The 22,084-nt window shown below is 39.8% G+C and overlaps 1 protein-coding gene across 18 annotated transcripts in view; it reads right to left on the reverse strand.

The window, feature by feature from the left end:
• SPATS2L (spermatogenesis associated serine rich 2 like) overlaps positions 1-22,084 on the reverse strand; it is a 160,985-nt gene that overhangs the window by 122,364 nt on the left and 16,537 nt on the right. For 11 of the 18 annotated variants that reach the window (XM_026002590.2, XM_072741856.1, XM_072741843.1 and 8 more), the window contains exon 2: positions 15,752-15,801. The exons of 1 other annotated variant lie outside the window; for it this stretch is intronic. Coding sequence is in view for 2 of the 17 variants with exons in the window: in XM_072741843.1 (XP_072597944.1) it covers positions 15,752-15,801 (50 nt within the window). In the remaining 15 variants the exon portion in view is untranslated. Of the gene's footprint in view, positions 1-15,751; positions 15,802-16,998; positions 17,113-22,084 lie in introns of all 18 variants that reach the window. 6 more of the 18 variants (XM_072741846.1, XM_072741852.1, XM_072741853.1 and 3 more) reach the window with 2 other exon arrangements.

A 22,084-nucleotide genomic window follows, 5' to 3' on the forward strand; every position in this document is an offset into this window, starting at 1 on the left:
TATGACATTGCCCCTCCCTGTGCTAAACTGGGCCCAGAAGGTGTGGGCAGACAGAGGCCTCCATGATACCTAAGGCCGAGGCTGAAAGGTCATGAGGGTTTAACAGCTGGTTTGAATTTTATTTGCTAAGGAAGTGAGTTCTTTGCCACCGTCTGCTTCAACCGCTACCCACCTATTGCCAAAGTTCCCCTGGAACACAGAGCAGTTCTTGGCTGTGTGATCCTCACCATAAGCTTTCCCCCAAAAGTTCAAAACTAGAGTAACCATCGAATAATGGAAAAACTAGCTCTTTTGAAAGCTTCTCTTCAAAACAGCAGAAAAAAGACACCAGGGAAAAACCTGCAGAGTAGGTTAGTGTACTACAAATAATAAGGTGAATCCTTATTAATATGCTTTCACCAGTTGGCAGCTTGTAAATATGAGAAATGCAGGAGTCTCTAACTCAACAGTTTCTCTGTGTAAACCTAGAAAGTATAGACCTGGGGTTTGGAAGTAGGAAAAAACCACACACTTGGTCTACAAAGTTGAGTTCCTTCATTTTGCAGAGATTAGGAAAAAAAAAAGCTCATAATCTCTGCTAAATCAGGTGCATGAAATAGTGATCACTGTTCTCAAATCAAGGCACACATGTTCAGCTGAAATATGTTTACAAATATATTCAGCTGAAACACATCACATGAGGTCTCTAGTTATCCAGAATCAGTCATTTTCATATGGTTTGGCTCACATACTTTCCTTTCTTCAATTAAAAATAAACTTTGTTGGTTCTTTCTTGTTGTAAAAGCAGTATGTGTTTAGAGTAGGAAAATTAAAGACCCAGATAAACAAAAAAGAACATTTTAAATACCCATGATCATACATACCACCCAGAGAACCACTTTCAAAACCCTTAAATATATTTCCGGGTTTTCTTAGAAAATAAATATATTTTCTAAGAATACATCCATACATTAACAAAAATGCGATCACATTGTACATCCTTATTTTTCTAGAACATGATTTCATCACCTAACATAGAATGAACTTCTTCTTTATCAACATTTATCTACAATATCATCTATAGGAGCTGAACAGTGTATTTCACTCTTGTACTAGACATAGTATTTGTAACTAGTCTGTTTTGTACATTTCTTATGTACCCTATTGTAAATAATGGATTTAACAATTAAAAATGCAGGATTGGCAAGTATGTCTAGCAGTAGGAAGTACTTTGCTAAACATCTTTCTGGCTAAAACCTTTGCATGTATCCTTAGTTTATCTTCTCAGCACAAATGCCTAGAGATAAAAGTTCTGTGATGAAAGTCCATTGAGCATGTGACTCTTGATCTTAGGGCTATGAGTTCAAGCCCTGCATGCGGTGTAGAGTCTACTTAAAATAAAATAAAATTTTTAAATAAAGGATTAAAAAATACACATTGTCAAACTACCCTCTACAAAGGGACTCACACGGTTCTATTTACTTGAGTTATATGCATTTCAAATGCTATGGTCAGTTCAGCACTTCAGAAAGAGGAAGTACAGGCATGTTTGGGTTGGCCAAATGTGATAGATGTGCTTATACCTATAATTCTGATGAATGTTAACTACAGACACTTTAATCAATCAGATAATTTTATACTAGGAGCTCCCTATTTATATACCTCTAGCCAGGATTAACTTCTATATTTCATTTTGACTCTTTCTTTAGGATTTGATGTCTTTTTCCCCTTCCCTGTGTTAAGTAGTCTTTTTTATACACTTAACACCATTCTTAAAGCGATTCTAGACAGTCCCTGGCAACATTCTTGTAGTGCTCTGATTACATGCATCAGCTAAAAAATCTATCATCCAAGTTATGCTCCCAATTAGATGCCAGAACCAGTTTGCAGTCTGACATTTTAATGAAATGATAGAAATGACATTTGAAGTTCCCGCAAAATCAACAAGTACCTGTAAGACTAAAGACAGGAAGTGGAATGTGTTGTCAGACCACACGTTTTCTTTTACATTTTTTAAATTTTTTTAAATTCCTTTTTATTCCACCTGATTCCGAAAAGGACTTAAAGCCGATTTTCCTTTTAAACATGTTTTCTAAATTGGACATTTTCACATCATTGAGGCTGCCAACTTCTTTCCTAACATAAGGATATTCTTCTATCATAACTGCTTGCTATATTTGGAGACTGAATGACAAGGATATTGTTCTTATCCAGAAAAGGGGAAAAAATAACTCATTATTATCATGAATCCTGCCTGGAAGACCCCCTGAAACAAAGTGACCCTGGGTATGCGATACAAGTCCCATTAAAAGAAAATAAGAAGAACTCAGTATCTAAGAAGCATAAAAGCTCCAACGAATCACAAAAAGTCAGGCCCTGAGGCTATTCATTCTTCTCAAGGGACTGTAAGAATTCAGATCCCCCAACATTCTAATTTGTGAGGGAACTGCAGACCTGAAAATGCAGGAGCCTGCCAGGAAAGCAGGTCTAGCATTAGAAGGAGGAGGAAGCTTCCATCTTCCCTAGACCAGTGGCAAGGAAATACTCATCTCCTTTACCACTTGTCGCTCCCAGTCTCCTCTCCCTTTTTCTTCCCTGGTTCTCCTCTTCCAGCACCACCCATCACAACTCTCTGGAGTCTAGCTCTGCTCTCCTGTTCTGTATTGTGAAGCCTCTTTTTTTTCTTTCTTGCCATGGCCTTTCTAAATCCTCATGTTTGCAGCTGATTTCCACTCCATTTCCACTGGTCTAAACCTTGTCTGACATCCTCTTCTGTTTCATGGCCCCTGCAAGCAGTAAGACACAAGTCCCAGACCCTGTATGACACTTTGAAGGACACTCAAAGACAAGTCACCAGTATGTGGTGAGCAGACTTGAAAGAAAATTGATTTTGCATGATTTGGGGGGAAAAAAAAGGAAAGGGTATTAAGGACTACATGAATAAGGGAGAATTAAAGGGAACAAGTGTCAATGAAATTCCTTGGCATGTTAAAAGTGTTAGGCCGAGTTTGCCGAAGCGCTAAATATTCCCGAATGCCACCATTTTGGAAGGAAAAAAAAATCATTTTCATTGTGAAATCTGAGGGTTGCTGAGATTTCAAGAAAACCTCAAGAGAAACATGTTACTTTTCCCCTGAACCAGCAGAATATCCAAGGAGCAAGGGCCAAATACACCCAACTAATAGAAAGTATCAACAGTTGACCCCAACCTAAACCTCATACTGTGGCTCTTCATAGGGTATGAAGTCCTTTCAAATGATTATTGTGTTTGATCCTCACCACAGGTGTTACTATTTCCAATTCAGAGATGGGGAAAGTCAGGCTCCCAAAGATGACAGGACACGGTCGAGTCACTCAGGCTATTTGTTCAGTGACTAAGAACATGGACACTGAAGCAAGACCACCTCGTTCAAGTCCAGGTCCTACCCACCATTAATTATGAGACCTTGAGCAAGCTACCCTCACCAGGCCTCAGTGTCTATGTCGTAAAACGTTGACAGAGGACAGCACTGGGCCCCTTACAGGGTTGTTTTGAGAACTAATCGAGTTAATACATTAGAGTAGTTACAGAATTAGAAAGCCAGTCTGGCTTACATGGTAAGCACTTCAAAAATGTTTGGAAGAGTCAGGTCCCAGAGCTGTTTTAAGGCCGAATGGTATCCTTATTTTTAACAATTACATTGCTTCTGTAATTCATGATTTTATCAGTAGAGAAATTAGCTATTTCTCACAAAAGGAAAATACATGATAAAAGGAAAACTTGAATTGGATATAATGAGTCAAAAAGAGAGAAAAGGGCAAAAGTTCAAGTGTGGTTTCTTGAAAGAACCCCATTAATTTCTGTTTCCAGAAAAATACTGTACACGATTTAAGTATTTTCAGTCATTTTTGAGCACAATGAAAGGTCAAGCTAAATGGAAGTAATATTTGTGTAGCCCATAGTGACTGTCGGGGAGTCTGTTTCCCATGGCTTGGTCCTTGATGTGGACAATGAAGCACTTCTCCCGGGGAGCACTGAGGAGAGAGGGCTGGGCCTGCCCCCGCCCCCCAACCCAGCCCTCCCGCCTCCTGCTCGCCCACTCCACGTGAGCTTTCTGTGAAAGGAGGAGAACAAAGCTGCAGCTGGCAACTCTGGAGTGCTGTGGAAAAGAGCAATTTCCCTCAGAGAAGAGGGCGGTGGGAAATCAGCAGAGGAGTATCACCAGAACACATTTTCTTGTTTGTAGTTTCCTGTGGCTGTGGTGGGGGTGAGGAGGGAAGAGGCTAAAGTGCAGAGAAGGTGGTGTTGGGAAGGCAGGAAGGAACAGAGGAAATAACCAACACGCAAGGCTGCCAGATGCAAACTGCAGGTGCCTAGAAGAACTATGAAAAAAGAACGAGGGGCGCCTGGGTGGCTCAGTCGGTCAAGCGTCTGCCATTGGCTCAAGGTAGGATCTGGGGTCCTGGAGTCGAGCCCCGCCCCGGGCTCCCTGCTCAGTAGTGAGTCGGCTTCTCCCTCTTCCTTTGCCTCTTCCCCAGCTTGTGTTTTCTCTCTCTCAAATAAATAAAATCTTTTTTAAAAAAGAAAAAAGAACCAGGCTGCAGAACATACCAAAGCAGCAAAGAAAGTATCATGCCAAAGAGCAAAGAGTGTTACGGTAGAGAGGTTCTGAAGAGTAGATATGTCAGAAGGTCATGAGAGGAGCCACAGAAGACCAGGAATGAATGACTGAGTGATTGCTCAGTCTTCTTCTAGGGCAAGTGAGGGATGGGGAGATGGCCATCATCTACGGTCGGCTCACATTCCTTCCTAGAAATGGCAGCTCCTTCTAAAGCATCATGTGACGCGTGCTTCTGGTGACACAAGTGTGGACTGGACGGTTCAAAAGTCAAGTGTAGTATGAAGGAACCCGGAAAGGGAACTCAAGGGTATCTCTGACCTAAGAGTTAGATGTGAAAAAAAGACTCACTCAAAACAGGAACATATTCAGCATTAAAACACAAAGCTATGCTCACTCCAGAAGTTCTGCATGTCACCAGTGTAAAAAGAACAATAACATATCACATCTGTATAGGATTTTAAAGTTTATAAAGCATTTTAATAAAAATGATCACCCGTCCCACATGGGTATTTTTCATGCCCCAACAAGACACATTCTTCACATTATTATGAGTCCCTAACAATTGGCTTTGTGATTTTTTTTTAAAAGTCTATAAATACTAGTTATAGAATTTTATCTATAAATATCACACATAAAAGCCAAATGGTGCGTTTTAGGTACTGAACCTATTCTAAAACATCTACATCTACTACTTTTCCAGAATGACTAATTAAAAATAATTTACATTAGCTGAACTAGGTGTAAACATTGCAATACTCCGCATAGACCATTAAGCGTACCTCATTAAGAAGTTTCTATATTTCCAAGCCCTCAGACATTCTAAGGGGGTACTATAGATGACTAATTATTTTTAAAAGAATATATTAAAAGATATCCCTCAAGGGTCTTTAAAAACAGCTCTTAATAGCATAAACAGGAAGCATGCTAGAAGGTTATGAAGAATGGTAGGATAAAAATGATTGTGGCCTATTTCCATTAAAGAAGCATGGAAAAAAGAAAACAAGCTAAAATTACTTCCAGCTTGCTGAGTTAAAATGAACTGTTATGTCATTAGGCAAGTGTCTTATTTACTCTTTGCCCTATATACAATAATAACATGTGTTGCTGAGAGTCAAGAGTTCACATTAGCATTTTTTAATTTAGGAAAAAGGGGAAATTGTAAACCCTAAGGAACAGTTTTCCGGTTGACATAGTTCAGCGTGCCTGGAGGGTGATGTGTACTTTGTACCCAAATCTTTATTAAACGTTCTGTCCTTGAGATACAAAGATAACGCTTCTGGCCCACAGTCAGCACAGCATTCGCTCTGAGCTTCTTTCTTTCTTTCAGCTTTGATGATAAGTTTGTGTTGATCTACCCTCTTTCGGTCGTCTGGTTTCCTATGTGACTGACAGCGTACATTTGGGAGACAGCTGCCTGGCTCTGGGCGAGAAGCTGCAGCTTAGAGGAGGGAAGTGAAGCAGAGAGCTGACCCTTGGCCTTGGCACCAGGCACTAATCAACTGATGGGTTAAAGCAAAATTCCGTAAAGTAGAAACTCCCACTGCCAGCATGGTGACAACTCTGTGAAACTATTTACATTAAGAAATGCTGCGATCAGCTGAAACCTTTTCTTTGGATATGTTAACTACTGAAGTAAACTAAGCCTTCTGGAAACTTGTATCAATTCCTTCCGTATCACTGAGTGTTTACATTATTCTAGATTTTGGTTTCTCAGATCCCTTAGTCCTCATCACAGCACTCACCCTGTTGAGGTCTTTTGTAGCCCTTATCATTTGCGGGTTTTGCTGTGTCTGGCTCCTCTACTAGAATGTTAGCTCCATGGGTTGGAAGATCCCAATCTACTAGAGTTGGGCACTGATTCTTTGATCAGAGTTTATCTGGTCCCGAGTATATCTGGGCCCAACATATGATCAATTCTTCAATATGTCAATCACAGAAACAACTGCCAGAACATATTCCTTCTTTAAACAAGCACTAATTAAAGATCCCTATGTACCAGGCAAGGGGCACAGCACTGGGGATACTGTGAAGAGAGTTTACATTTGGATGGTCGGTGGTCTCTTACGGGGCTAGCTGAATATGGCATGCACTCTTAGTAAATCATTGAGCCAACCACAGAGAAAGAAGATGAAAAGAGGACATGGGCTCATTAATCAGAGTGCAAGCTCCCAGAGGACAAAGCCACATCTCTCCTACTTCTCTGATTTAATCTCCCTAACTCTTTGTCACTCTAGGTAAGCAACACATGTCCTCTTAATTGGCTGCCAGAGCCCTCTTGAAACGCTCTTTTCAGCAAGCTTGGCAAAAGTCTTACAGACAATTTCACTATTCCGGAAAATGTTAATGCTCAAGGTACCCCCTTGAAAAGAAAGTGAAAATTCCTTTGACTGTTTTTTCCTCAGTAACAAGGAATGCAATCAGGCCTATACTTGGCACTCTGTCAGTTCCCAGAGCCAAGAGATCTCAGGGTTAGGAGAACAAAGCTACCAAGATGCTTTTGCTATTGACTATGGCTGCCCCAAAGTTCAAGGGTTAAAGCCTGAGAATGTTTTACCCCTTGACTTGAATTTCCCACGTAACTTCCAAATACCAAAGCTTAGAGGAACCAAAATGCAAAATCCTTTCCATTACTTTATTGAAAAATTATGTATGCTGTGATTTATTGCTAATGCTAGATTTTCAAAGCATTAGACAGGGCACTGCAAACCTTTAGACAACAGCTGCCAATACAAGTTTAACATTTCGTGGCTCAGCACTTAAAATATGACAAATAATAAATCATCCTTGTAACCAGGGAGGCACTTGGTTGGTAATATATTGGGAATTGGTAAGAAAGAATGCATACTGTAGATTGTGTTGTAACTCAGCACTTTGGACGATGGAGGCTAAGTAAATGGTGACTGCTTTACTGTCTCTCCGTCTTTCGTGGCATGCATTCTCTAAGAAAGAAACTTCTTTAGGGGAGGGATATATCCCTTTGTATTAACAATAAAAACTGTGGTGATTTTGGATGTATATGTGCTTGAAAGACAAAGAATTTCAGAACTCTCAATGCTTTATGGTGAATGATCCAAATGAAACAATATCCTATTTAGGACCTGTCAGGGCAATATTTGAAAGTGATGGGTAGCTTGCTTTGGAAGCTTGTCATCACTTTTTCAGGCATATAAATGTTTTTTTTATCATTTCCATTCTTGAAACATTACAAAGAATTGCCTAAGCCCTGGTGGGACAAATGCTACTTATCAGATACCTGTCTGGTGTGAGGAATGGCTGGGGTATACTCAAATATACTTTAAGAGGCTACCAAGAGAAAAAAGTTGTGATCCTTTAAGAGTGGGACAACTCATCTGTAGTACACAGACTCTGTGCACTTCTCTTCCCATCTTTACACTTTGCCATAAAATGTTAGGGCAAGTCGGGCTGTCAGTGAAGGGAATGTCAGCATTAGGAATGCTAACGTGTATTTAATACCTTCTAACAAGAGGTCAAGCAGCAGCTAAGGGAGACACAGAGTCAAACCCTGGAGAAGCAGCCTGAGCAAAAGGATGCCCCTTGGGACCTACACAGAAATTTCCACAACAATGAAAGTGATTTCAAGTTCAGTGTACACCTAAAGAAGAGCATGAGAAGCAGCCGGGGATCGGGTTGGTATGTTGACATTTACTGAAGAAATCGCTCACATAATTCTGTATTTATATCTGAAGCTTTAAATGTAAATTCTTTAAAGAAAGTCGAGTCATTAGCAATTATTGGAACACTAATACTAATAACACGAATGTGGGTAGAAGCTCACAGGGATCCCTGATTTTCTGGAATGGCCCAGGGTATGCGGGACTAGCCCTCCCAGGAATGCTGTCTATACTCGGTGACCCTGTCCCCTCACCCAAGGCTGACTGGTCAAAAGTGGTCAATCAACCTAAGTTGGACAAATTAAGATTCTCTCTTCCAAGGGCCTCAAACTTGGAACTATGAAACACAGAGGGTGAAAGTCATCAGTGCTTGGTCACATTAATAGCAGTATCTTGGAGAAGACAGACACTGATGGCCAGAGCTTCCTTGCTTGCAACCCTTCATGTAGCTCATGGCTCCACCCTTCCTTCAAGATGGTGAGATGCCCCAGGATACTCCCAATAAGAAATATTAAAAACGATTGGGGTTTTGTTTGTTTGTTTAAACTAATCAGTCAAGTTTCTGTGTCTTCCAACCAAAGAAACTGGTAGGTTAAGGACATCACCACTTCAATAAAGAGGTACATTTTGTTAAAGGAGAAGAAAAGGGACGCGATCATAATTCATCACATTTGTAGGAAACCCTACATTTTCAGATGCTCTCGTATGTGATTCCCGTAAGGGTTGAAGAAGGGTTGCTATTATCACCCTCACAATGGAGAAAAGGCAATGTAGCTCAGAAAGGGTATTACCTGTGTGCTGTGGCCTGGCTGCTGGCAAGTGGCAGAACCAGGCTGAGAACCCGTGCCTACTGAAGGCTGGTGGAGAGTGCCCTTCCCATTGCAGCCTTGATGCATGTGCCATCTAGTACATTCTATTACTTTGGCTTTGGGGAAGCCTACCTGATGGTATTCAATTTTTTTTTTATTTGTTAACATACAAAACCCATAATTAAAAGAATATGTTTGTGGGCAGCCCCAGTGGCTCAGCGGTTTAGCGCCGCTTTCATCCAGGGTGTGATCCTGGAGACCGAGGATCGAGTCCCACATCGGGCTCCCTGCATGGGGCCTGCTTCTCCCTCTGCTTGTGTCTCTGCCTCTCTCTCTCTCTGTCTCTCATGAGTAAATAAAATAAAATCTTAAAAAAAAAATGATATGTTTGTACAGAGAATACAAACAAAACAGAAAAACAGAACTATTCTGAGTGTGTGTGCATGTCTTTTCATCTCTCCCACTCCTGAGAAAAGTTTTAATCAAGTAAAATATATAAACTATTGCCTTAGTGTTTATATTTGCCAATAAAAAAACATTAGGGCTGAGAGGTGCCTCCTTTTGATATGGGTAGCAAATTTACCATCTTCTACATATTTTAACTATTAGCAGGGTGTATCCTTTGAGCTACACAGCAGGGGTGTTCAAGATGTTTCCAACATGTATCCCCAAATATGTGTGATTATTTAATTGCAATTCATATACCTATATTATTATGTTAACATGTTATATACCTTGAATAACATGAACAAAATAGAAAAGGACAGATTTTGTTAACCATGACTACCTCCAGGCAAATATACATAGGACAAGGTCAAGGATTAATTAACCACAGTGGACATAAATCCATAGGTCTCCCAGATAATTTAGAATTTTCACAGCCAGCTTCTTGCAAGATCTGATTCAGGGGTCACAGTCATTACTTCACAATGTGCCTGACAGAGAGTTCATGTTAAACTCTGCCATTTTCAAAAGAATATGAAATTCTTTACAGAATCTTTTAAAGATTCTGTTAGTTTGTGAGGATTCATTAAAACTAAAATATAAAATTTGTAAATCCAGTTAACCAGGCACAATATATTTCACAAAAAAACCTAAGTCGAGGAACCAGTGGGGAAGCCACTATGAAGGGCCTGGCCTTGCCTCCCTCTCTCCAGGTGATAACCGACCACTCGATTTGTGGACCTAGGGATTATGTCAGTATCAGTATAGTCACCAGCAGTTATCACAATGTTTTATGAAAATAAAATGAATGTAAATGTAGGTTCTAATCAATTTCTTTTCCACTCAAATGCATCTTCTCAAGAGGGCCCCAGGGTCGACATCCCACTTTGGAGTCCACTTTTCCATGCAACAAGGCAATAGTTTACTTCCAGGGCATCTTACAATGACAGGCCTAACACTATGGAGGACAAGGACAAACCAACTCAGGGCACAAAGAAAGTTATTTTGCATTTTAAAAACTTCTAAAATTATGAACTATAACTCAGGCTGAGAAACACATAAAATATTAATGTTTGATGCAATGTGCTGCATATTATCCATGTAATTACCAGACCAGTCAAAAAACAGGACCTTTGAAAAAAAAAAAAAACAGGACCTGTGCCAGCACCCCCGCAAGCCCTCCAAGTCCTTTCCTTCCCTAGCACACCCTCCCCTAACAGGTAACCACTATCCTCATTCTTTCAGTAATAAATTCCTTGCTTCTCCTCATAGTTTTAGCTACTTATGTATGCCCCCCTTGGCAACAGAGTGCAGTTTTATCTGTTTTCATATTTCATATAAACAGAATAAGATTGTTATATATTCTTTTGTATCTTCTTCCTTCCAACATCCTGTCTATAAGATCCATCTGTGTTATTGTGTGTAGCTCTAGTTTATTCCTTTTCGCTGATGCATAGTATTCCATCTTACTATTATATCACAATATATTCAGCCATTCTGTTACTGATAGATATTCTGGATGTTTCTCACTTGAGATGAATATAAACAATGCTACTAAGGGCACTTCACACCTGTGTCTGGATGCACATGGGTATACATTTCTGCAGAATATATACACATATGCATGTGCATCTGTGCACAAAGTGGAACTGCTAGGTCCTATCATAGTTTAAAAAAACTAATCATGGTGCCTTATTTCAAATTATACTACAAAGCTACAGTAATCTAAACAGTATGGTATTGGTATAAAAACAGGTAGATCAATGGTACAGAACTGAGAGCCCAGAAATAAACCTACACATATAAGGACAATTAGTTTATGACAAAGGAGCCAAGAGCATACAATGGAGAAAGGACAGTTTCTTCCATAAATGGTTTTGGGAAAACTGGATAGTCACATTCAAAAGAGTGAAACTAGACTACTATCTTAAACCATATGCAAAAATTAATTCAAAATGGATGAAAGACTTGAATGTAATACCTGAAATCATAAAATTCCTAGAAGAAAACATAGGTGGTGAACTCCTTGACATCAGTATTAGCAGCATCTTTGTGGGCCCAACTCCAAAGGCAATGGAAACAAAAGCAAAAATAAATGGGACTACATCAAAGTAAAAAACTTCTACACAGCAAAAGAAACCACTGCTAAAATGAAAAGGCAACATACTGAATGGGAAAAGATATTTGCAAACCATATATCCAGTAAGAGGTTAATATCCCAAATGCATAAAGAATTCATATCACTGAACAACAGAAAACAAACAACTCAATTAAAAAATGGGCATAGGATCGGAATAGATTTCTCCAAAAGGACAAACAGCCAACAGGCACATGAAAGGATGCTCGATATCACTAATTATCAGGGAAATGCATTTCAAAACCATGATGACATATCACCTAACACCTGTTAGAATGGTGATTATCAAAAAGACAAAAAACAAGTGTTGGAGAGGATACAGAGAAAAAGAAGCCCTTGTGCACTGCTGGTGGGAATGTAAATTGGTGCGGCCACTGTGGAAAGCAGTATGGAGGTTCCTCAAAAAATGTTGCAGTGAACATAAGGGTGCATCTTATCTTTTCAAATTAGTATTTTTGTATTCTTTGGAAAAATACCCAGAAATGGAACAGCTGGGTCATATGGCAGTTCTATTTAATTTTCTCCTTTAAAAAGTTTTTTCCTTATGTTCACTGAAGCATTATTTACGATAGCCAAGATATGGAAACAACTCATGTGTCTGTGAATAGATGAATGGATAAAGAAAATGTGGTCTTTTGACACAATGGAATGCTACTCAGCCATAAAAAAGAATGAAATCTTGCCATTTGCAACATCGGAGTTGGACCTTGAGGGTATTATGCAAAGCAAAATAAGTCAAATGGAGAAGGATAAATATCATATGACTTCACGCATATGTGGACTCTAAAAAAATAAAACAGAAGAACAAATAAAATAAGCCCAAACAAGCTCACAGATATAGAGGACAGACAAATGCTTAACAGAGGGGAAGAGGGTTGGTGAAATGGATGATGGGGGTCAACTGTACAGCGATGGATGGTAACTAAACTTGTTACACTACACTTTGTAGCGTATACTGATGTCAAATTCTAAAACTATACATCTGAAACATACATTTATGTTATTTTTTTAAACTTATTTTTTAAAAAAGAAAAGACAATAGAGATCACTACAGATTGCAAATCAAAACCCCCAAAAAACAAAATACACCTAAGGGAAGGTAATCTCTTGCAAATCAATTTTAATATTAACTAACTCTTCTGAAGCCAAGATAAAAGCTCATTAAATTACTAAATTTATTTTTCCCTGGATTTTCACTCCTGCACAATCATTAAATCTGAACCACGATATTAAATCCATTTAATGCTGTTAAAAACAGTTTGAAAATTTCCAGTGAATTTATTGAAGCCAATTCTCTCAAGACCCCTCCCCACATTTTTTACATATTGTGATCACAATTTTCCTTTTAATGAGGGCCAACATTGTATCTACAAAATGCTCATTCAAATCTTAAAGGGAATTTTACACCGAAAGGGTTCAAGTTAACACTCATATTGATCAAGCATGAAAAGCCAAAATGTTAATCCTGTAGCCAAACTGAGGAATGCAAATAAGAGATTAATTCCAACTTTAGAGTTTCCAATGTTTCATAACCATCATGAATGATCTCCAAATGGATTGCATAAGTGGGACAGGACATACTTAGATGACAATATTGTGGAACCAGCAAAATTGTTCTGCTCATCAGTCTCTCATTATCTTACTGACAAAAAGCATAGTAGCAAACATATTTATTATAGTGCCAGGTACTTTCTGCAAATTAGTTCATATACGCAATGCTATTTTCATCCTCAAAACAATCCTTAAGATAGGTACTATTATTCTTCCCAATTACAAAAGGAAATGAGGTTCAGACAGGAAAGTAACTTGACCAAGGTCCACGGCAATAAGTGGTTGAGTTAGGTATAACTATTTGGTGTCTCAGTCCATACTCTAAGACATGCCTGGCAACATACTGGTTTCATTGTCATCACTGTTGGCATTGTTATTTATTTTGATACCAACAAAAGCAGAGCAAAACATGTGAACCAATAGGAGGGAAAAAAAATCCATGTACATTTGTTTTGATTTATGAAAATTTTGTGAAAATGATTGTAACCAAGCAACTCTAACTCTGGGAGAACTAATTAAGAAATGAATTAAGGGATTCAATGCATACCCAAATTAGTCATCAGAGCTCAAAGATCTGGAGTTCTGGTCTATATCCAGCTTTGGCACTTTCATCCAAAATAAACATGACCAGATAAGTACCACAAGCTCACAATTAAAATGGATTTATATGGCTTATGCATCCACATGGGAGAGGCCTCTTCTTAATTGAATTCGGACACCTCTTCAGTTATTGTGGGTTTCCCCATCTCCCTACTCTTTTGTAACTGCTGGCAATAGGATTATGCTAAGGGAGAAATCATTTCAATCAGCGATGTGTACAGAGCGGGCATAAAAAGATAAAAGAAAAGCCTTTGAACTGTAATTAGAAAATTCCTTAAGTGTGCTCATGTGACATATGTTTGAGACTACAGACCAACTGGCAAGACGAGTTACAGAATGGATGTCCAATGTCACTGTTCTGGGATAAGCAGCCAGTAAAAGTAGTGTTCCAACATGCGATTGGAGTAATCTTTTGCAGGCCAAAACATTCCTGCTTTCCCCCTCTAATATGATTAGTGACAGACAGCTGGAGGCATCTCATTCTCCTGACAAAAATATGATCAGAATTGTTTTCAATTGGTATATCTTTCCATCAAGCTGTTTGTTGCCTTCCAGCAGAATAATCAGAGTTTCTGATTATTTGGTACGTTCCAAGAAAACAGTAATTGATTGTGCCCTTGCTTGTCTGATGGGGAGAAGGCTGCCAGAATTTACACAGTAACTCTTCAGTGGCCTAACTCAAAGAAAAACTAAGCAGCAGGCGTGTGTGTGTGTGTGTGTGTGTGTGCATGTGCGTGTGTGTGAGACGGAGAGAGAGAGAGAGGGAGAGAGACAGAGAGAAGGAATCCAGCCAGTAGTTTCCATAATGATTCTCTTTGAACAACTATAAACAAAGTGTTTTCAATGGTGATTCAGATTTCAGATATGAGGAAGTAAACTTATTCTAGTCCACTCATGGAAAACTACCAATTCCCACCAATGTTAATGGTTCTTTTCGAAAAGTTACAGTCATCTTACTACTAAAGCTTCAGGGTTATAGAGAAAAGTCAAGTTCAGATTTAACATTCATGGAAATATTCAGGTACAATGAGACCTCATTCGTTTGGACTACCTCAGTTTAGAATTGACAATCCTTTGACAGTGTCCAGATGGACCAGTGATGATCTTTTCACAATGAATATATGGCTTGCTAAGCACATTAATTTAATCAAGCAAGACTACTGGGGGAAGAATAAAAAATATTCCAGGTAAAGTATGATGAATCAAAAATACCAATATGCTTTCTGTACTGCAGACACTTTTGATGAACCCATTCAAATACTAATGACTGATCATCATAATTAGTGTGTAATGGAATAGCAATCTTGTGCAGTTCACGTTACACACATGGCTAGAAATATCCCAACAGTGCTGCAAAATGGGTAGAACTACCACATCTCGAAGAGCAGGACACTAAGGCTCAGAGAAGCAGCTGACACGCAAATACTGCATAATTACTAGGCAGCCGAAGCAGGATGCAAAGCCAGGTTGTCTGGCTCAAAAGCCTATGTCCTTCTGCTGCCACTCAACCCTGGGTGAGCAGTGAAGACTGCAAGTCAGACTTCTAGAGGCAACAGAGCAAGTTCTTCAATAATAACAGCAGCAGCAGCAGCAGCAGCAAAAATAGATTCATTGCAAGGAGGGACAGCCAGGCAGCCTGGCTCCAGAAATCATTCTTCTTTTCTGTAGAAAGAATGATTCCCTTCTCCATCACAAGGCATCTATAAAATACCTGTTGGTATGCTGAAGTACTTTGCATGCGTGAAACTACTCTGAAGAAATCCACTGAAGTGCTCATGGAGGTGGAGTAGGGCGATGTGGGTGAGGCCACTGCCCCTGCCCTGCACCCCATCAAGAGTGCCTTCGGTTTATACCCCTGTAAATAGAACTGGTGTTGAGACCCCGAGAGGCTGACAAAGGCAGTGATGAGGCCCTCTGGGAGTCAGCTGCAGGTGCAGGGACAGCCGGCCAGGGGCAATAGAAGAGAACACAGAGAAGGGAAGGAACATCTCTACTTACCCAAGAATCCACGGAGATATTCCTGAAAGCAGCCTGGATCCCGGGATGCTCTAGGAAGAAAGTTAATTTGGGAGGTCAGATCTCACATTTAGCAGCCATATCACCCCGTTCCATCACATCCACACCCAAGCACAGGAGCTGGAGGCAGGCAGACATGGAATTGGTCCTTCCTAACCTTCCTACCTTTTAGGTAGATGAACCTCTCTGTGAGATGGGGTATACTAACATTACCCTCTCCTCATAGAGTTGTTGAGAAGACTGGGTAATATAGAATTCATGCAATGAATTCAAAACACAACAGTGCTGTTTTAATAAGTACAAATAGCTAACATTTATTGCTTAGAAAGTGCCCAGCATTGCTCCAGGGCTTCACATAGGCTGACTCTTCAATACCTTGAGGTAGGCACTACTGCCATTGGCATTTTGCAGATGTAGAAAATGAGGCACTGGAAGGTCAAGTCATAAAAGTATACCAGGTAAGTGGTGGAGGGGGGACATGGGCCATCTGGCCTCCAAAGCTGGATGCTATACAGTGATATCCTGCCTAATTTATTACAAACAAATGTTAACTCCTCTTATTGTTACTGTTATAACACTCTCCAAGAGACAGTCTATAATATTCACCAAACCCCAGGGAGCTCACCATTTAGCTAGTAACCACTTAGGCACAGGGATAGGTGCCAGGGTCATAAGTCACTCACTAAGTCAACAATCTCTTCAGGTGTTCCCCGAGAATGCTCGTGGACACCCGATGCCCTGCTAAACACTGTGTGGGGCTGCAGGGGCTCTGGTCATTGATCCTGCAGTCAGCTCAACCTCCAAGAGGCAAATGAGTGAAAGCAAGGAGGAAGCACAGAAAGGACGGGCAAGGAGGTCAGGATGTGGGACACTGTGCCTGGCTCTGGCACCAGCCCTCCTGGCGGCCTTCTCCAAGTCAGCTGACCTCTCTGGGTTTCATGTTTAAAGGAGGGGACCGACCTAGAAGCTCTTACTCCCTGAGATCCCAATTTGCAATTCTATTCTGATTCTCTTTCACTCTAACTAACCTCCTCTCAATAGTCCATTTTTGAGAGAACATATTCTAATCCCTCATTCCTCCAGCCCACCTCGGGGAACACAAAGCCAGGCACTGCGCCGGGCCTGAGCCTTGTATTGGCTCTGTGAGCATGGTGCTCAAGTCCTATCCCGGCCATCTTGGCAACCTGAAGCCCAGGGAAGGCTGCAGCCCTGAGGATAGCTGCACGCACCCATCCGGCCCTCTACGAACCCTGGGAGTGGCCCAGTGAATCCTGCATCAATCCGAAATCTGGAGTCCCACGCTGGGGGAGGAGGTGTTACGACGAGGGGGCAGGTGAAAAGGTCTGTGAAAAATAAGGCAGAAACCAGACAAGCAGTGAAATGCCTGGGCTGAGCATTAGGTTTGTTTTCTCAAAGTAATAGTGTTGGACGCAATAAACCAAAGGGATGAGAACTCGTCTGACACTTTATTTGACTTTCTTGACTTCATCAGGGTATACGAATGGCCACTTTGGTAGCAATCTTGTGTGTGTGTGTGTGTGTGTGTGTGCGTGCGTGCATACGTGACTGCTTCTTTGAGAAACATCTATTTTGACACAAGATGCTACTGATTTTATTTAAGGATCAGTTCATCACACTTAAACATGTTTGCTTTCACAGAAACTCCTCGGAGGGGAATAATTCTGTGAGTGTAATACTTCCATTAAAAAGAAATGGATTTTAAAATATGCTTTTCAAACTTTTGACAGAAGCAATTTTTTGATTTTATGAACTAAAAAAGGCAAACAAAGTTGTAGAGACAATGTAATAAATAACAAGAGTTGTCAAATAAGCTATTAAACATTTATAGATATAATGTTTAAGATGGACTTTTAAACATGCCCCAAAATGTCCATCAATCTTTGACGTGGGAGGAAGTAGCATTTTGGCAAAGTCTGTCTCCCACCACAACAGAAGTCAGTCAGCACAAGATGTTTATGGTTCTTAAAGACAGCGACAACGGTATTCTTTGCAGGGTGCTTAAGTATTTTCAGCATATAAATTTAGAAGGCAAAACATGGAAGAACGTACCCCCAAAAAGTATTATTTTGATAGGTATCCAGATAAAGTACCCTGTGCATGGACGTCTATAGAGAGTTTGATTCCTAAATTGGCCCTGAGATTCCAAAAATGCTTTGAGCAACATTGCTGGAGTACATGTATAAATGTCAAAGATGACAACTCTGAGGTACAATACTCACTTGAATTTATAAATGATAGTTTTTTGAAGCTTGGAAAGAAAACAATTAAAAATTTAGTAGTGATTAACCCCTGGGTGAAGAATTATGGGTGTTTTTTTTTTCTTTTTCTTTAGAATTTCTCTGCCTTCCGAACTTCCTTATAATAAGCATGTGTTACTTTACCAATTTTTCTAAAAATGTTTTTTCAATCCTTATGCTATGGAAAATCACCTGATATAAAAAGTGAACAGATTTGGGAATCAGACAAACTTGGGTTCAAATCCCTTTCTGGTTTGGTGCCCTCAGATACACTACTCAGCAGCCCATGATGCACATAAGATGGATATAACAACTACTAGAGGTGAGATACTGTCAGTGTTTAGCACAGAGTAGGAGCCCAGTGAATGATAATCCCTCTTCTCTCCATGGTATGCAAGGAAGTAAGCCCTCTCTGGTAACAGGAAATAAATGTGTGTGTATAAATTGACTTCGGGCCATTTATTTATAGAAACACTGGGAATTTTTAACAGGTAACTTTCAGAAATCTTCTAATAGTTACAAGTTCAGAAAAAATGTAGGAATGAGTATATACCCTACTCTCCTTTCCATCACAATTATTAGGACCCTACAGTCTAAAACTCTTGGGAGTCCCTTGCACCCATTACTATGCTGCTCTGGTTCAGAAATCCTCCAGTTGGGATGGAAGTTGGGGGAAGGGTTAAGGCAGACCCACTGAAGCACAAGGAGAAACCACAGCTACCACAATCAAGATCTTTTCCATTTTGTCATTCCTGATGATTAAAGTAAGCAAAATAAATTATGTGATTGCTTAAATGAGGGGTGAGAGAGAAGATTTTTTTATGGCTTTTCTTTTCTTTTTTTTTAATGCTAGCTATGTTGATATTTTCATCCTATTTAGCTGAAGGTAGTTCAATCAGTTAGGTTTATGACAAAATATATGTACTCAACAAAATATGGCTGTTGGGGATATGTTGCCCTTGGATATATGTTGCTGTACCTTCACTACAGGAAGAAATATTGATTTAACTGGCTTTAATATCAAGTCAGGTATTTGTTGACACGTGGAAATGAAAAATATCAAAACCATGAAAAGCTTGATATATAGGTCAAGTCCCATTTCAGCTCCCTCCGAGGCACCATCCAAAGTCTTCTGCTGTATTGGTATTGTGCTCTGGTGATGCTTGCCCCGGTCACAGATAACATGAATTTTCATTATAATGGGATTTGCTACATAAATGAATATTGGTATAGATTTTTATGTAGTACAATTTATTGTAGAAAGTACAGCAAAAAAGTAAAATCATTATGGATTTAACTTCCCCCTTTTCCCAACTCTGGAGGCATATCTCACTTTCCACCCAAGGTATGTAATGTTCTCTCCTTTTCAGTGTCTGATTACTCCTTATTCCTCTCACGGTGCCTAGAATCGAATAGACACGCAAGGAATAGCTGATGAAGAAATGAGCTGAATAAAATGTGGTACCAAAGCAAATGAGGGGAAATTCAGAATGGTTTCCAGTGTAAGAGAGATAAATTTTAGAAACTGATTCAAAATGAGTATAGCAAGCAGGTTTAGCCATTCCCAGCTAGCATGCTCAAGTCATCTGGGGACCTGTTGCCTGCAGGTGGCTCCCTATTGCTCAACGGTCATGGAGGCCTGTCTAAAATGTCCAGCACCCAGCTTACACATGCCCATCCCTGCAGAATGCCACAGAGACATTTCAATCATTAATTGCCAGAAACACCTTTGTAAGAGTCCTACAGCCCCCTTCAGCCCTAGGGCAGCTAATGGTCAAACTGTGTCCTTCTAAAGGACTGAAAGAAAGGACCACCATGACTGGGAGGCAATAAAAGGCAGAGAGGTTGGCCCACAGCAGCCCTGGGACTGACTGGGAGCTACTTTCTTACAGCTGGATTCAGAAGTAGTTTCTGTGCCCTTAACTAGGACATACATAGTTAGGGCTGGAGGAAAAACCAAGAGGGACTTCTGAAGAGCTTGCATGGACACTGCCTGGTGTCAAAATTCTTACCTTCTTGTTCTCTTTCCTTTTTCCCTCCAGCAACAATGATTAATTTAATAATCAAAGAGTTTCCTATAATTTTGTATAAAGCAATCTAGTTGGAATATGTTTTTCCACTTTCTAGTTTTTTTCTTTGAGTCTTTTTTTATTGAAAGGTACATAACATATCAAATATAAAAAATTTGCTTCTAACTCGGAACAACATAATAGATCTTAAATGCCTATTTTCACAAAGGTCTTGACTGTGTTCAAAGGAATCACCTACTGATGCCAAGGGCTTCCTTCCCTCATCAGAGGAATGAACCATGGGAATGAGCTTTGAGGGACTCCAAGCAAGGCACCAGGGGTTTCCAGAGCAGAGAAAGGGCCTATCCCATTAGTATTGGATAAAGCAGGGGCAAAGAGTTAGGAGCTTCTGGTGAGGTTAGCCTCAGGAGTGGTGTATTTTTACATACATTTTACAAATACTCCCATTATTCATTTGAAAATATTTTAAATGGTAAATGGGCTTCTCCTCCAGAGGGATGACCTGTGGCCATTAATTAATAATTTGGAAACTCTTTATAAAAAGTACTTTTAAGTTAACCAAATGGTTTGCTCAATATGTTTAATCTTCTCTATGCCCTCTGTGCTGAGGGAGCCCAGGTCAGAGACAGTAAAGCACTCCGCCCCAAGTTAGACAGCCAACACATAATGGAGCCACATCTTGAATCCAGTCTGCAGATTCAGATCCAGTTCTCTGTTCATATCACGACTACTCACCAATTGCATACAGAGCCCAAATTTAACTTGTTGGGCCCTTTGCAGCTAAGACATCGCCACAGGGGACATACCATACCCTCAACAGGTCAAGCTGGTAGGCATGTTCTGTCAAGATCCAAACCTTTGTAGTTTTTGGGCTGTGGCTGACACTGTTGATCCCTTGCAAGTACTAAAATGACTTAAGGAGAACTGGAACAATTCTAAGGCAAGAATGTGTAAGCTCAAAGGCTATAAAAATTCAAGAACTCAAAACCAAAGATAGCTTTCTTTTTTTTTCTCTTAGGCAAAGATAGCTTTCTTGACTAGACAATAGTTGGTTATAAACTCTGCAACAAAGTACCTCTTCAATGTGAAATTTTACTACTAGGATTTTTTGTTGTTGTTCATTTTTAGTAAGAACTGAAGCCTACAAAATGACAAACCAGGATTACCCTATTAAAAGACAACTTCAATTGTTCCTTTGTTCTAAGAAACTGTGTCAGGTACTGACTGGCAATACCTACACCTTGATCTTCATATTAATTATGCATTTTTCCTACAAAATTGACTGCCACACTACATGCTCTAAGTCAGATTTGAGAGCTGCCAAGATAAATGTTCCGAATGGCTGGCTTTTTAAAGACAACTTGTCAGTTCACCAAATAATTCTTTGGGGGTTTATCCCAATATATTCGATGTCTCCCCTATACCTATACTTACATGTTGAGCAAATATTATAGCTCTTTCCTGATGCATCATCTTATAGCTAAAGCTAAAGACTTTTCCTTTCAACCCCTAATGTAAAAGTAATGAAACTTACAATTTCTTTTGACACCATCAATTTACTTTGGCTGTTTTTATCACTTAATTCCTATACTGATTTATGTGAAATACTCTGATTCCGAGGGAGAGAAGTAATTCTGGCCTAGTCCATACAACTACAACAAAGATGACTTTTGTATTTTTGACTAAATAAATGTTTTCTTCCCTGATGTTTGCTTTCATCAAATAATCATATCAATGTCTGATTTCCTTTAGTTAACACCTTATTTTAATGAGGCTTAATTCCAAAACATATAAGAACATACGCACACAAGAGGTACTATGTTGAGTAAGCCAAGAGTTCCAGCCAAGTGTCCTATCTTTTACGTGGTACCAAGTGACATTTTGTAAAAAGCACAATGGTAACTATTCATTCCTCCAGCCTTAAAAGGATAGGCATGAGCTGCATGCCAGAATGGAAAAGCTTAAGCTTTGAAATCAGACAGCTGGCTTCAAATACCATCTCCACCACCACTATCTCTATGACCTTG

The sequence above is a fragment of the Vulpes vulpes genome, chromosome 16, assembly GCF_048418805.1.
Source record: "Vulpes vulpes isolate BD-2025 chromosome 16, VulVul3, whole genome shotgun sequence".
In the NCBI taxonomy this organism is placed as follows: Eukaryota; Metazoa; Chordata; class Mammalia; order Carnivora; family Canidae; genus Vulpes; species Vulpes vulpes.